The sequence below is a fragment of the Oxyura jamaicensis genome, chromosome 11 (assembly GCF_011077185.1).
Source record: "Oxyura jamaicensis isolate SHBP4307 breed ruddy duck chromosome 11, BPBGC_Ojam_1.0, whole genome shotgun sequence".
Lineage (NCBI taxonomy): Eukaryota > Metazoa > Chordata > Aves > Anseriformes > Anatidae > Oxyura > Oxyura jamaicensis.
The window spans coordinates 18364764-18380543 of NC_048903.1; the positions used below are offsets into that span (position 1 = coordinate 18364764).

The 15780-nt window shown below is 56.1% G+C and overlaps 2 protein-coding genes across 3 annotated transcripts; both read right to left on the bottom strand.

The window, feature by feature from the left end:
- Nucleotides 1-2521: 2521 nt before the first annotated feature.
- Nucleotides 2522-7918, bottom strand: FOXL1 (forkhead box L1). Of its 2 annotated transcripts, none has more exons than XM_035336372.1 (2): nt 7892-7918; nt 2522-4036 (listed from the first exon to the last, which is right to left on the bottom strand). In XM_035336372.1, exon 2 carries the CDS (start codon nt 3872-3874, stop codon nt 2936-2938), a length of 939 nt encoding a protein of 312 aa, XP_035192263.1. In that variant the 5' UTR covers nt 3875-4036; nt 7892-7918; the 3' UTR covers nt 2522-2935. The 2 variants fall into 2 exon arrangements, with proteins under 2 accessions (XP_035192263.1, XP_035192262.1); XM_035336371.1 differs by lacking the exon at nt 7892-7918 and adding an exon at nt 5978-6551.
- Nucleotides 7919-9804: 1886 nt separating this feature from the next.
- FOXC2 (forkhead box C2) lies at nt 9805-12834 on the bottom strand. Its single transcript, XM_035337009.1, has one exon. The coding sequence runs from the start codon at nt 12183-12185 to the stop codon at nt 10728-10730; it is 1458 nt and encodes a 485-aa protein (XP_035192900.1). The 5' UTR covers nt 12186-12834; the 3' UTR covers nt 9805-10727.
- Between the last annotated feature and the right edge of the window lie 2946 nt (nt 12835-15780).

A 15780-nucleotide genomic window follows, 5' to 3' on the forward strand; every position in this document is an offset into this window, starting at 1 on the left:
CTATCATGCAGAAAAGGTTAAATCTCCCCAAAACACACCTGTGCCAAAAGCATACAAGTCAAGCTGCAGTCCAATTTCAGTCTTATTCCTTCAATTGTTTTTTGCTTATTTATTTTGAGCAGGGTCTGCCCTTGTACATGAAGGGCCTAGAGGTGGAGGCCATCAGTGAAGGAAATGGTCACAGTGGCTGCTGATGGTTCCCTAGTGCACCTGGATACACCTGTGTGTGCAGGAAAAGAGTAAAAACCCAAGTGGCAGGACCAAAAAAGGTATTCTGGGAGCTGGAATAAGAGCTGAGAGGTCCCAGAACTGGGGTTGGGGGCCAAGTTAGGAGAAAGGGATCCAGCCAAGGCTGGAGACACAGGTAAAAACAGATGATGGGACTGCCTGGGGGAGCTTTAGTGGATTTTTCTTTGCATGTGGCTGTCCCCACACTCTGTGCACACAGAAGCAAGTGGCCACTTGCCAGCATACCCTGGAGGCATGCAGATTCCCAGGGACCATGCCCTGCGCAGCTTCAATCCGAGAGTTCTCCCCAGGGCTGGTGGAAGCATCTGCTGTGTGTCAGGAGGGGCTTCACTCACAAAGAAAAAGGGTTTTCTGTCCATAAACTGCCTTTTGACTGAGGGTAGAAATAGCCAACTTCTGGGGACAAAACCCTTCCCCGGGCTAGGCTGAATGGAGATGAAGGATCCAGCATCTCCACTGTAGGACCAAGCTCAGGAGCTTGATCTCAGGAGCTTGATGGAGACCTGGCCTCACACATCCTCGGAGGCAGGATTAACCACCTCCCCCCTCACTTCCCATGCATAACCAAGTCCTACAACGTGTAAGCAGCTGGGGGGGGAGAGATGGTGGGTGGTCTCAAGGCACCCCTGGACAAGAACTAACCCTGATCTCCCTGCCCTTGCTGCTTCTTGTGGGTGATGTTAGTACCCAGCCTCCGCAGGGCTCGTTCAAACCCTCCTGGTAAGGCTGCTGGTTTTTTAACTCACTCCAGTGCCTGTCTGTAATTACACAGGAGTGGTACTGCAGGGACAAGGGATTTGATGAACCCTCCCAACACGTGCCCAGCTCTGTAGGTGATGGTGGGGGCACAAGTGGCTCTGAGCAGGCAGTGACATCTTCACTATCACAAGATTTTCCTGACCATATCTTTAAAAAATGGACTCAACAGTTATTTAAACAGAAATTGCCAGAAATAGGAAGCATATAGTGGATGTTATTTTGTCTATCTTGCAAATCTATATAAATATCCCCCCTGTCCTTTTTTTTTTCTCCTTTTTTTTTTTTTTTTTCAATTAGGGTATTGGCACACGCCTGCAAAAAGCTGTATCTGTCTGCCCAGGGATCCACATGTGAGCATCTTCCTTTTGGGAAACTCCGCACCATTCCCACCTTTCAGGGATTTTCTGTACTTCCCCACTTGGGAGCTCTTTGCTTCGTGTTGATCTGAGCCCCACTAAGCTCCTGGTCCAACGTCAAGGCAGGCAGGAGAGGTGTTAGGTGCCGGCCATCCTCTGGAAAAGCTCACCCACAGCTCACCTGAGAAACCAGACTTCCATAGCCCAGGTAAGGCCATGAGAAGGGGTGGGATGGAGGGAGGAGAGAGACAGAATCACTTCAGGAAACATGATCACGGTCACGAGGAACAGGTCACTCCCCAAGCCCCTGTATTTCTCCTCGGTCCCCTTTTACCTCCCCCCTGGCAGCATCTGTCCACCAGGCTGCACGAGGCGAGGGGAGTGTGACAACACATCAGCCACGGTCCTGGACCAAATGCTTTTATTGGATATAGGTTGGTTTCATAATAAAAATTGAGAATATAGGCTTTTTTTTTTTTTTTCAAAAGGGCATTTATCCATTAATATACAGAAAGCCTCTATCATGGCAAAAATAAAAATAAAAAATATATATATATTCCTGATTGCTCCTAAAGAGTCTTGATTTTTCCTTCTTTAAGAAAAAAAAGAAAAAAAGAAAACTTTGAGAAATGTAGTTGATGGCTTCTGTTGTTTTGTTGTTGTTTTTTTTCCTGGTAGTTGTCCGAGTTGTTAACACAGCTCCTTCAAAATGCCAAGACCAGCCTCCACAACCCGGCTTCAGTCTTTTTTGGTCATAAGCAACCAATCCCAGGCACCCAGGGACACGGGCTGCTTCTCCACGTTCAGAACGTGTTTGCTCATCCGTGCCCCCTCTCCACGGCCACATGAGCGAGAGAGAAGTGAGATATCACTGTCGCGATACTCGGGAAGCACAAGTGCTGGGCAGGAAAAACAGCTTGTGCTAACGCCTTGAGTTATATACAGTGCTGAGTCAAAGCAAGCAGGACTGCGCAGAATGAGCCTGGGTTATTTTATCTGCGCTTGTTTCAGCTCCGGTTACTCTGGTTACCTGCCTTTTACCCACTCGGAGTGCTGGGCTGATCTCAGGAGCAATGGTGGGCAGCAGGCACCCACGGGTACACACGGCAAAGCAAATCTCAGCCCCCTTCCATGGGAATAAAAGGCGTGGTTTGGGTTTTCAAAAGGAAAAATAAAAATAAAAAAAAAAAATAACGAAGACTGGAGACCAGAGGCGGGTGGCAAAAAGCAGGTCTAAGAAACGTGGTGGATATAAAGGCAAAAACCGCAGAGCAAAGCTGGCAGGGCGTGGAGGCCAGCGTGGGACCCCCCCCATGCGCTCTCTCTGTGCCTCTGCCACCGAGTTGAAAAGAAAACCGCTTTACCTTGCGCAGTCGATCTGGTGGGGGGGGCTGGGGGGTGGGGAGAAGCAATCCCTAAGGAGCTCTCCGCAGCGAGACGTGCCTTGAAAATGCCCTGAAATCCTGAGTCACCTCTAAGAGCGTTTTTTGGTCTTTTACCCGCTTGGCGAGGTCCGAGTCCGGGCTCTCCCTCGCAGCGAGCAGCGAGGGGGCTGGAAGGGTGGGGGGCACCTACTGGAAATTCAATACAGCCTCGGAGAAGTGGAGAGGGAAGCAGGAGAGGAAGGGGATGCCGATGTGGTAGAGCCTGCCGTGCACCTGGGAGTCGAGCATGAGGGAGGCGTTGAGGGCCGGCCCGAAGCCCCCGCTGGCGACCAGGGAGCCGCCGAGGCAACCGACGGGGCTCTCCCGGGCCTTGGGGACGGCCCCGGGGGGGGGCTGCCGCAACCCCTGGGCGAGGATGCTCTCGATGCTGAAGCTGCGACCCCGAGGACCGCTCTTGAGAGCCGGGGGGGCGGCGGGCGGCCCCCCGGAGGCGGCGGGAGCCCGGGGGGCGGCGGCGGAGGAGCAGCGGGGGGGTCCCCCGGGGGCAACCCCTTCTCCCCCACCACCAGCAGCAGCCGCTCCCGGAGCCCCTTCGTCGCCCGAGTCCGCCGCCGGGCTGCGCCCCGCTCCGCTCCCCTTGGCCCGCTTGGGTTCGTCGGGGTGGCCGCCGTCGTGGGGCACGGCACCGCTCCGAGCCTCCGGGGGTCCCGCGGCTTTGGGCTTCCTCTTCCTCCGTCGATAGTTGCCGTTCTCGAACATGTCCAAGCAGCGAGGATCCAGGGTCCAGTAGCTGCCCTTGCCCGGCCTCCCCTTCTCCCGGGGCACCTTGACGAAGCAGTCGTTGAGGGAGAGGTTGTGGCGGATGCTGTTCTGCCAGCCCTGCTTGTTGTCGTGGTAGAAGGGGAAGCGGTCCATGATGAACTGGTAGATGCCGCTCAGGGTCACCTTCTGCTCCGGAGCCTCCTTGATGGCCATGGCGATGAGGGCGATGTAGCTGTAGGGGGGCTTCTGAGGGGGGTCCTGTCTGGAGAGAGCGCCGCTGGGGGCGAAGCCCAGCGCGGCCGGGAGGTAGAGCATGGACGGGCTGCCCATGGGGGAGAGGTGGCTGCCGTAGAGGTGGCTCATGGCCGGCGGGCGTGGAGCTCCGGTTCTTCCCCCTCGGAGCCCAGCGAAGGGCCAGGGCAGGGCAGGAACCTGGGGCGAGTCCGCCGGGGAGCTATTTGTGCGAGCTCAGATCCCAGCCCTGCCTCAACGAGCTCGCTCTGCCTCTGTCCCTGCTTCATAGCTCTTAAAAAAAAAAAAAAAAAAACAAAAAAAAAAACCCCCAAAACAAAGGAGGGGGGGGAGAAGTTAAATAATTGTTGTAAGTTTGCTATTATATGTTGACTTAGCACTGGAAAATAAATTGTCTCTGATAAACAGTCGTTTGTGTTCTCAGCCCACCCACATTAATTAAAATTTCATTGCTACAAAACTCCAAGCTCTCTCCACGTGTCTTGCTGGTACCAGCCAATGGTCTCCGGGTTATTCCTTCATTTGTTTATAGAATTAGTCTGTTGATAAGTCTGCCCACCCAAGTCGAATCAAGCTGTGTTTATTTGGAAAAATTTCCGGGCACCCAATATATAAACGCACTGATCTGATGTTTGAAATATCACGTCCACCCTTTGACGCTGTAAGCACACACAGCAGAGCAGGATGTGCACTGCTGGAGCTCGGGGAGGAGCGGGCGAGGATCCCCGCAGGAAAACGGGAGCATTAACCAAAAAAATAAAAATATATTTTTAAAAAATGGAGAGAAAAGGAAGAAAGCCGGATCGAGGAGAGGAGAAAGCAGCGCTGCGGAGGGGAGGAAGGAGCAGGGGACTCCCTGCCGGAGGAAGGGCTCTGTGCGGGGGCCAGGTGCGGAGCGGCTCTGGGCCGGAGGCCGCAGCCTCCCCGTCGAGGACCGGCTGGGGGTGGAGGCCGGGCCCGGCCCTGGCCCCCCCCGTGGCTGGCGAGCGCCGTGCGGGCATGGGCTGAGCAGGGAGAGACGCCCGGGGGCTGCAGCGAGCTTCAGACAAGGGGAATTTGGCAGGCGCGGGGAGGAGGGTCAGTATTTGTGAATGCGGGCCTGTTGCTTTATATTATGTACTTTCCTGTTTATAACAAGGAGGGGGATTATAACAACTTTACAAGTGCACACAGCTGGCCGGTGCTTACATTAGGAATTTGTGATGCTCTTTTTCTGTATAAACGTCCAGGTTTGGGTCTGTGTTTTCTGTTGTTGGTTTTTTTTTTATTATTTTTTATTTTATTTTTTAATTTACTGATGTAACAGCTTTAATCCAAAGCCCTGAGGTATTCTGATGCGGTAGGAGGTGTCGGCTCTTTCCCCAGGCCACCGCGGCTCAGCCCTGCGTTAGAGCCGGCGGTGGAGCATCATTTCTCCGGGGGAGGGAAGAGGAGGCAGGGGATGGGGGTGTATGGGTGTGTGTGCCCCCCCGTTATAGGGCCGTGGAAATAAAGGGAGGGTTTCAGGAGAGGGAACGCCAGCACGGGAGATGCTCCCTCCCTGGTTATTTAAGGAGGGGAACAAGATCTGACCCAGGGGGTATCCCTTCCTTGGAGACTCGTTCAGAGAGAAAAAACCCGCTTGCAGCGACCTGACAGGGAATGAGATGAAGATCGGGCTCCGGGGTGTCCCCTGCACCTCCCGGTCCTGGCTGTGCCCCCCCTCTCCTCCCGTCGGGTTTCTCGCCCACCTCTGACGTTTCCTCGAGAAATGCAGCGGGCGCTTTGCCCCCCCCCCCCCCTCCCCCAAAGGGCAGAAAACTAACGGAATTGCTATGGGGCCACAAACGATCCATCACCAGCCCGGTATGCGGAGCCGGTCTGCCCAGGGAGGTGGCTTCCGTCGGGGAGCGGAGCTGGGGGCTCTTCCCGCTCACTGGCTCGTCCCAGGCAGGTGGGAAGGGGAAAAGGAGAGGGGGGAGACTAAACCCACCCCACTAACACCGCCCTTGCGGGAACGCCGCATCCCTCCCCCGCGCCGCGCACACCCGCCGGCCCCCGGCACGCCATCCGGAGTGCCATAAATGCAATAAAAGCCCAAATAAATCAAAGCAGAAGGAGGGCTCGGAGGGAGGAGCGCCTCGACAGTGGGGCATTGCCGGGCAGTCTCCCCCCTCCCCTCTCCCGGTAGCATCCTCAGCGAGGAGAGATGATGCAGAGCCCGGCTGCTCTCACCTGCACGCCGGGGCCGAGGGTCGTCGCCCCCCTGCTCCGCACAGCCACACCTCGGGGAGTCCCCCCGCTCCCAAGCCACTCCAAACAGGGGTTATTAAAACAATAAATACTCGCGTGGACGGCAGGAGACGGGCACGCGGGCTCTCCCGAGCTCCCTCCCCCAAGGAAAATTGTTGCTTCCTCCTTTTTTTTCCCCCCCTCTTCTCCCCCTCTTTGCGGTAGGAAATCCTTGGAGGCGGGGATGCGGCTTTTCTGTCTGCTCCTTCTTCCCAGCCCATGTGCTGCCTGGTGTCTCTCTCCTGCCAGCGGCATCTCCGCGTTATCTGCCCAGGAGCAGCCCTCGGACGTGCCCGCAGCCGAGGCGGCTCTGACGGCTGCGGGGTGGCGGGGGAAGCGAGCGGACAAGAGCGAGCAACGCTGCGGAGAGGGATTTTTGTTGTTTTGTTGTTGTTGTTCTTCCCCCTGAACGGAAGAAAAGCGGAGCTGGCGACGGAGGCGCTCCTGGACGTGTTTCCCCTCCTCTCCAGCTGACAGGCCCCTTTTAAAGCAGCAGCGAGGAGCGCTCCCGCCCGGGGATCCCGGGGGAGCGGGGGATAAATCAGTGCTCCCCGCTCCCACCGCAGCACATAATGGTGGGGAACGGGGGATAAATAAATCAGTGCTCCCCGCTCCCTCCACAGAATATAGCAGCGGAAAACGGGGATAAATCAGTGCTTCCCACTCCCCCCATAGCCCATACCGGGGGGGAACGGGGATAAATCAGTGCTCCCCACTCTCTCCACGGCCCATAGCAGTGGGGAACGGGGATAAATCAGTGCTCCCCACTCCCTCCACGGCCCATAGCAGTGGGGAACGGGGATAAATCAGTGCGCCCCACTCCCTCCGCAGCCCATACTTGTGGGGAACAGGGATAAATAAACCAGTGCTCCCCACTCCCTCTGCGGCCCGCCCCGCCGCAGGGTCCGGGTCCATCCAGCCCTTGGCAGAGCGGTTTCGGAAGGGGTTAAACCCCGTAGATTTACCAGAGGTTTTCGGCTTGCTCCAGCCCCTTGCCTCAGCCCCTTCCCCCTTCTGACAGATGAGAGCAGCCCCGAGCCGCAGCCAAGCGCCCACCCCTCGCCCCGGGTGCTCGGGGCTGTACAGTTGCAAGGTCGCTCGAAATGGGCACAGCTTGGGGTATGTTTCTTTATCTCCTGGCCCCTCACTGCCTGGTGTGGAGAGTCTGCAAAGTCCCCTCCAAAGTGACAAAAGACCTAGAGGCCTTGTCCCAAGAGCTCCTGTCCGACTCGTTCCCACGGCGCCCTGCCGAGCTCTAGGGGATTTAGGATGGCGTGGAGGGAAGGCAGACAGCTCCGTGCCCGGGCCTGTGCAGAGGTCGGGGACTTTCCTAAAGGCAGTGAGTTTTAACCGGGTCCTGCAGCCCTTGGGAAAGGCGCCCTCGGCCGGGGCACGGTGACCGCCAGCATGGGGACATTCCCGGTAGAGCCGTGGGGACGAGCTGGGAAACCGCCGGCCCTTCCCCTCCCGAGCCCCGCAGCTGTCTGGGCTCTCAGAAGGGTTTGCAAAACCGTAGGCTGATGGCAAAGCAGCAAGAAAAAACCATCCACCATCCTCATCCGCTGCCCGGAACCACGCTGGGCCCCGTCCCGGGGCAACCTTCAGCTTCAGCTGGCCCTGCTGGGGCTGAGCTTGGCCCCCGAACCTGCTTGTGGGGTGCTCTGGGGGTGCTTCAGCTGCAAACGTTGTCCTAAAGACGTGGTGGGGGATTATTTGGGGTGGGAAAAGACGAATCAGGGCCGTCACAAGGCCGTAGGTGCTGCCCTGTGCCTTCCTCCCTCCTTTCTTCCTTCCCCTCTGCCCCGGGCTGAAGTCACCTGTCGCGACAAACACCTATCGCGGCATGGAACCCCATACCTCAGCTTCCAAATGAAACCACGGAAAGATCCCTGAGCCCCGCGCTCCTCGTTTCGCCTGCAAAATGAGCCCAAAAAGCGCTCCCCTCGGAAAGGCGAGGGGTTCGGAGAAAGGGGCAGAGGAGGTCTGATTTCCCCCCCCCCCTCATCCTCCCCAGGACACAGGGGGGGCACAAAGGGTCCTGAGCCCCCAGCCTCCTCCGAGAAGGGAGCCGGGAGGCCGCCCTGCCCCGGATGCTCTTCCCGGCTGGGGGAAGGCCTGATCCTGCAGGAAGCAAGCTCCCGGGCTCCTTGCCCTCAGCACCTCCGAGAGGGCTTTTCTATTTCTGCCAGGCTGCTGAAATCCTGCCGCCCCAGGATGGCAGCACGGCGGGGAGGGGGAGAGAGCTTGGCAACACCGCACACCCCACCGGGCAGAGCCTTCTCCCCCTCTTTACGTCCCTCCAGGGTTATTGCCGACATCGGCTGTTAGTGGCGGTGTAAAGACAGCTCGCCCTGAAAAACCCAGAGAGCTCCGGGGGGCACCGGGGGAAGCTACGGGCTGGGCTGGGGGGGTTGCCCCCCTCCCTGCTGCTGCCGTCGGGGCTGCCCCTCGCCGGGACGGGGCAGAGGCAGTAAAACCAAACCCGTCGGGGGTAAAAGGGGACCCCCAAACCCTGTTGCGGCCCCTCCGTGTCCCCCAGGAACTGTCCAGCAGCAGCACGGGGGGGGGGGGGGGTAGGACAGAGCAGGGCAGGCCCCCATCCGCTGCTCCCCAGCCTGCGGGGAAAGAGGGTTGAAGCCGGGGAAGACATCTCCCCCGCTTTATATTTTTGTTATTATTATTTTTTTTTACCTTCTTCCTCTTTAAAATAGCTCTTTGGATTTTGTTGCTATTAATAAAAAAAAAAAAAAAAAAAAAAAAAAAATAGACTACCCTCTGAGAGCCAGGAAAAAGGGCAAGAGTTTTACAAGAATGTTCCTTAAAATACAGATCAAGTGAGTGTCGGACATTTTTTCTCATTTCAAACCGAGAGTTTCTGTGCCTTTTGCCAGCTTTCCAGCGCATGCGAAATGTACCCGATCAAACTCAATTTATGTCATCCATTTTAACAGCCTCCTGCGAGCAGAAGGGCTCCACGACCCGGCCACGGCGACACGGGACAGGGGGGTGGCAGAGGGGGGAAAAGGGAAAGCGGCCCCGGCAGCCGGGCAAGGAGCCGGGCTTGCAACCCCTTGTAAAGAAAAGGAGTTTTTCCCCTCTGAAGCCAGCAGCATGCCGTTAGCATCGCTGCCTCCCGGCTGAAGTTGCTTTAACAGGTTGGTTCTGGGGTAGGGGGGTGGGGGGGGTAAAAAAAAAAAAAAAAGCCGACCCTAAAAGCGGCTTAGGTAGATAAAGGGAAGGTCAAACCCATGCAAACCTTCAGACGGGAGGGGATTTAAAAGCTGTAAAACGATTCCTAAATGAACTTCCCGCATTATTTCTAGACTCTGCGGCGAACTGGGGTTTAAGCGATAGCTCTTCTCACCCGCCCCTGATCGCAGCCCTTCGGGTTTCCTTAAAAGAGGGGAATTGGGGTTTTCTTTTTCTTTTTTTTTGCCCCCCCGTGGGGAAGCAGCTACAAAGCGGAACCCAGGCCTAGGTTGCGGGGACAGGGCAAGAGGAAAGGCAGCGGCAGACATCCGAAACTCCTGGGGCCTGGGAAATGCCCCGCTGCAGGGGCTGGGGCGGAGGGAGAGCGGCCCCACAGCACCCAACAGCCCCCAAAATAATCGGAACGAGCCCTCGGACTGCAGGAAAAGGACTTGGTTTGGAGGGAAAAAAAAAAAAAAAAAAAAAAAAAAAAACAACGAGTGCCACGTTTTTCTGCGTGAAGGAAAGGTGGAGGGAGAAAACTTGCAAAAAACACGTATATACACACACAAGCGCCAGACTTGGAGCAGAAAAAACAGCATGGATTTATTTTAAGGTAAGTACAACAATTAAGACCACATAAGACAAACGAACTTTGAAGCAGGTTAAAGCAAATAGTCCTTAGGAATGGTCAAGGTGAAATCTATTATACAAAACATCACACATCGTAAATAATAATAAAAAAGTATCAGATACTTTGTCTTTTTCTTTCAAAAAATCCACCAGCAAAAAATAAATTATTTCCTCGTCTTGCGCAAAGAAGAGCTCTAAAACGAAAGAAACTCTATTGCATAATTGTACAGAGAAGAAGAAATCACTTGTCATTAATTTGGAAGTTAGGAATCGTTGGGCACGACAAAAATAATCCAGTGAACTCAACTTTAAATATTATATTAATGGCTCTGAAAATTAGCCTGATTAGAAATCCACACATTTTTTACAGCACAAAGAACTTAAAAAATACCCAGGACATATATTTATATATATATATTTATATACTTTTTTCTTTAAAATCGTATAAATGGTCGTTGCGATATTGGTCCATAACTTATTTTCTGAGACCCCCTATACTTTAGCATATAAAATTTGCCACTTTGTTTAGATAGACATATATATATAGAATTTGTTTATTTTTTTAATTTTATTTTTTTAGGAGAGATCCCCCTTTCAAGTAAAATTTACTGGCATTTCTGTACCCCCCAGGGGGGGGGAGGGGGGGAGGAAGGGGGGCTTGGGATCTCCCAACTCTGTGGCTCGCAGGTCCACGGCGAGGCTGTGAGGTCTGTCTGAAGGGTTTGGTGTGGTTTTATTTCACCTGATTTTTGATTTTGGGGGGGGAATTGTTATTATCGATTTTTTTCCCCTTTTTTTCCCCCTTTTTTCGGGGGGGGGGCTTTTGTTGTGAGGATTGCCCTAACTGGAGGGGGGGAGGGGGGGTGGCTACTCAGTACTTAGTGCAGTCGTAGGAATAGGGGGCGGCGTGGCGATATAGGGACGGCGCGGACCTGTAGGGGAGCTGACAGGCGGAGTTGCTGCTCACCTGGTGCTCGCTGAGCGAGGCGCTCTCCATGCCGAGCCGGTGCGACGTGAACATTTCCCGGACGTTGGGAAAAGTCTGCTGCTGGGTGCCGAAAGTGTGCCCGGGCAGGTGGCTCAGCTCGGCTCCGTGATTGAGGTACCACGAGGCTGCGGGCTGCGCCGCCCCCCCGCCGTGGGGATGCCCGGCTCCCAGCGCTCCCTCCTGCCCCGACGGCAGGCTCAGGGCGCCCAGGGGCGATGGGGCGCCCGTGGGGTGCTCGGCCAGGCCTTCCTCCAGCGGCGCCGGGGGCACGCACATGTGGCCCGGCCTCTCGCCGCTGTACAGGCTCATGGCCCTCATGCTGCAGTGGTAGCTCCCACTAGCGTCCAGCGCCTGGCTGCACGCCGCGCTGTAACCCGACGGCTGCCCCGACGGCGGGTAGCCCAGCGGCATTGCGGCCCCCGTCCGGCCCGAGGCGGCACTCACCGGGCTCAGATCCCCCGGGGGGGAAGTCCGCAGGGTCATGATGTTCTCCACGCTGAAACCCCCCGGCAGCCCGTTGCCGGCGGGGTGATGTTCGGGCAGGGAGCCTTCGGGGGAGGCGGCGGGAGGCGAGGCGGCGCTGCGGGGGCTGTCCCGCAGGGCCCCGCCGCTGGCCGGGCTCAGCGTCTCCACCTTGGTGATCACCGGCAGCTCCGGCGATGCCGTCTCGCTCTTGATCACCACTTTCTTCTCGGAGGCCGGAGCCGAGGCAGAGGAAGAGGAGGAGGAGGCTTCCTTGGGGAGCTCGGAGCCGGGCAGCCCGGGGGGTTTGGGCTGCTCCTTCAGCAGCCTCTCGCGGGCCTCCTCCTTCTCCTTGGACACGTCCTTCTTCTTGAAGCGGCGCCGGCGGCGCAGGAAGCTGCCGTTCTCGAACATGTTGTAGGAGTCGGGGTCCAGGGTCCAGTAGCTGCCCTTCCCCGGCTTCTTGTCGTCGCGGGGCACCTTGACGAAGCACTCGTTGAGCGAGAGGTTGTGGCGGATGCTATTCTGCCAGCCCTGTTTGTTCTCGCGGTAGAAGGGGAAGCGGTCCATGATGAACTGGTAAATCCCATTGAGCGTGATCTTCTTGTCGGGGGCGTTCTGGATGGCCATGGTGATGAGGGCGATGTAGCTGTAGGGCGGCTTCACCAGGTCCTTGGGGGCTGCGGGCTGGTGCGGGTGGTAGGGCCCGTAGGAGCGCCCCATGCCCGCCGCGTACTGCTCGGCGTGGCCCGAATAGACGCTCATGGGGTTGCCCATGCCGCCGTACGTCCCCGCCGTCCGGTAGTAGTTCTGCTCGCTCAAATAGGGCACCACTCCCAGGGTGTTGGGGTCCGAGACGGAGTAGCGAGCCTGCATCATGGAGAGGGCTGCCCGCGGGGAGCGGAGCCGCGGGGGAGAGGAGGAGGAGGAAGAGGGGCGCGGGTGGAAGGGCCTCACCCTCAGCGGGGACCCCTCTGCGGAGCAAGAAAGAGGGGAGAGAGGGAGAGAGCGAGTCCCGGACACGAGCTGAATCCCAGCGTGTCCTCTAGCAGCGGCGCCGCAGCAGCATCCTTCGGGTCGCCGGGGGCAGGGTGGTCTCTGGCGGCCTCTCCCTCCCTCTTTATGACTGTGATTCTGACCTACACACCTAGCCGTGCCCCGCGGCGGCAGCAAGCACTGCTGCGGAGAGGGATGCCGACGGGAGGGGAGGGGAAATACGATATTCTCGCGGGAAAAAAAAAAAAAAATCAAATTTAAAAAAATCTTAAAAAATTAAAAAATGGAGAAAAAAAAAAAGAAAAAGAAAAAAAAAAGAAAAAGAAAAGAAAGAAAAAGCAGCCTTGCGGAAACCCAGTTCTGCTGACAACCAAACCGCCCGAACTCTTCCCGGAGCCAGCAGCAGCAGCGGCGGCTCCCGGCGGGCGGCGAGGGGTGCGCGGAGCCGCCGAGCTCCCGGCCGCGCTGCGCAGCGTTCAAACCCCGGCCCGCCGCCGCCGCGCTTTTACTCCCCGCTCGCCCCGCCCCGCGCCGCCGCCGCCCGCCAATGGCGTGCCGCGCCGCCGCCGCCGCAGCCAATGGGAGGGCGGCCCCGGGATGCGGTGGCGCGCCGGGCATGGCGCGCGGGCGCGCGCACCCACGCGCGCGGCCACCCTGGCCGTGCTTTAATCCATATATCCAAACCTATAGATAGAGGTTTTCCCCCCTTTTTATTTATTTATTTTTTAATTTATTTCTTATTAAAGTATCTTTATTCTTAATAAAATGTTTCATTCTTATTAAAATAATTTGTTCTTATTGATATATATTTATTTATGTATTAACCTTTTATTGCTACTGTTATTACTATTTATTATTATTTCATTACAAGGGTCCCCGTTTGGCTCCCTGCTCGCCCTCCGCCCGCACTCCACCAGCCCATTTTTTTTTAACTTTTAAGCCCATTTCCAGCCCCGTGGCTCCCCAGGACCGCGGTTGGGCATCCCACTTCGTCGCGCTCCGTGCCGGCCGGCTCTGCCCCTGCCTCGATTGATTTGTTCGCTGTGAAATAGCCCCGTGGCTCCCCGCCTCGATCCGCCGAAGGCCGCCGGTTCCCTCCCCGGTGGCGGCAGCGAAGGGACGCGGCCCCCGGGTTGTCCCCGCTTTGTCCCCTCTTTGCCCCCCGCTCCCGGTCCGATGCCCCCCGGGCCTCGTCCCTGGGGGCTCAGAGGTTCCCCAGCCTCTCCGGGACACTTTGAGGGGGGATTTTAGTTTTTCCAGTGCTCTTAGGTGGCTTTTTTCGTTCCGGCCGTTGAGGCGGATTTTCTTGTGCATGTGAAATCCGCCCCTCTGCCTTTCTCTAATGATTTCATTAGAGGCAATCAGAGAGGGACAATTAGGGACGCATGGTGGCCAAGTGTAAACTCGGGTGCTTGGGGTTGCTGCTGCGAGGTGCCCCGGGCTGACCGAGAGGAGACATGAAGGTGGGAAAGAGCCAGTTCCCCCCTCCCTCCTCGGCCACGAAAATAGTCACTGCAAAATCGATTCGAGCCCGGAGGGAGCAGATGAGACCGGAGTGAATTCGCTGACACCTCGGCGGGGCTCCTTCCCTGTGCTTCTCCCAGCCCGGTTGCTCCTGAGCCGATTTCTGGGGATTTTTTTATTATTTTATTTTATTTTTCTTTCTCGCCCTGTAATTCCGCCTTTCCCTCCTTGCGATCTGTGGGGCACCGTGAGGCTTTAAAAAATAGTTTGTTTTTTTCCCCCCCAAAGCCAGAGACGGATTTTGCTGGCTGAAATGTCCCTGTCCCGCTTCCAGCCACCGCGGACGGGGCGAGACCGCAGCCGGCTGCGGCCGTGGGAACGCTGCGGGGCCGGCGATTGTCGGCGACTTTTTTCGTACCAAAGGAAAGGATTTTTGCGATTGCCAAAAAATAAAAAATAAAAAATCAGGGAGAGCTCCCCTGCAAGGAGGTACCGCTAATATTTTTCCGCGACGGGAAAGGGTTCGGGAAGTTTTCGTCGGGCGCTTCGAAATTGTTATTCAATTTTGATGGAAATAAACGGAAATTTAGCCGGAGGCTTTCATCAACTGCGCAAACGTACAAGAGATTTTTTGGGGGAAAGAAATACTAAATTCTGCGAGATCTGCTTATATTTTTCTGTTAATCTACGACTAACGAGACAACTTTTTTTTTTTTTTTCTGGAATAATTTGCGAACGACTTCACATTTTCATCTTCGGTTTTCAAAGAAATCATAGTTCTCATAAAAAACTGGGGCGTTTTCTAAGCATACATAAGCACCCGGGTTTTTTTAAACAATGCCACTTTTTAAAAGCCAGCAATTTTTAACTGCAAAAGCTTGACCAAAGCAACCCCGTCCTGCGGCGTCCTAGAGCTGTCCCTTCCTAGAAGCCTGCTCCGCTCTCGAGAAATAAGCTGGGTTGAATCTTACCTCTCCTCAGCTGAAAACTTTACCCCGAGGTGAATTGCTACAGAAAACCGAGGAGCAGCCGCGGGGCTTTGCTCGCTGCAGCTGGGAACTTTAGAGAGACTAACAACAAGCTCACAAAAACCCGAACTTCAACCGCGGGGAAGAAAAAAAAATAAAAAGAAAAATAATTTAAAAAAAAAGAAAAAGCGTTACAAAAAAAAAAAAAATGCTTCCGAAAGGGGGGGAGAGAAGAGAGGAATCCCTGCAGGCACCAGGCAGGGGCAAGCACTCGCCCCCCGGGCATGGCCCTTTTTTCTTCTTTCCCCCCCTCCCGGGCTCCGGCAAGCGCCGTTTGCCCGAGTTAAGCTCCCCCCGGTTTTGCCTCCCAATTCTTTTCTTTGCCTTTTTGTCCCGGAGCCGAGAGCCTCAGCCCCGACGGTGCCGCCCGTCGGGGAATTTTCCCAGCCCGGTTCCCTCCGGCCCGGCCCCGCCGCCCAGTGCCGGCGCTGCCCGGTGCCGGTGCTCGGCGCTGCCCGGTGCCGGCGGGCGCTCACCTGCCCGGCGGGAGCACTGCGCGGCGTGTGCTGCCCCCCAGGGGGCACCGGGGGCTCTGCACCGGCCGTCCAGCACCGCACCGGCACCGGCTGCCCGTGGGAGCCGGAGCTGTGCTCCGGGAGAGGAGCCGGAGGGTGAGGGATGGGGAGGAAGGAGAGGGGGAAGAAGGGTTTGGGGTGAGGGAGATGGGGAGAGAGGGGTAGAGAGAAAGAGGAAGGGAGGGTGAGAGGGAAAGGGAATGGAGAAGGAACAAGGGATGGATGTGGGACAGGGGCGGAGGGGAGAGAGAAAGAAGAGAAAGGGAGGAAGGGGAAAAGAAGGAAAGAGGAAAAAGAAGGAAAGAAGGAAAGAAGGAAAGGAATAAAGAGAGAGAGAAAGAGAAAGAAATGGAGTAAAAGAGAAAGAGAGAAAGAGAGAAAGAGAAAGAGAGAAAGAGAGAGAGAGAGAGAGAGAGAAAGAAAGGAAAGAAAGAAAGAAAGAAAGAAAGAAAGAAAGAAAGAAAGAAAGAA

Coding starts and splice junctions, on each gene's coding strand:
- FOXL1 (XM_035336372.1), bottom strand. CDS start 3,874: ATGAGCCACCTCTACGGCAGCCACCTCTCCCCCATGGGCAGCCCGTCC.
- FOXC2 (XM_035337009.1), bottom strand. CDS start 12,185: ATGATGCAGGCTCGCTACTCCGTCTCGGACCCCAACACCCTGGGAGTG.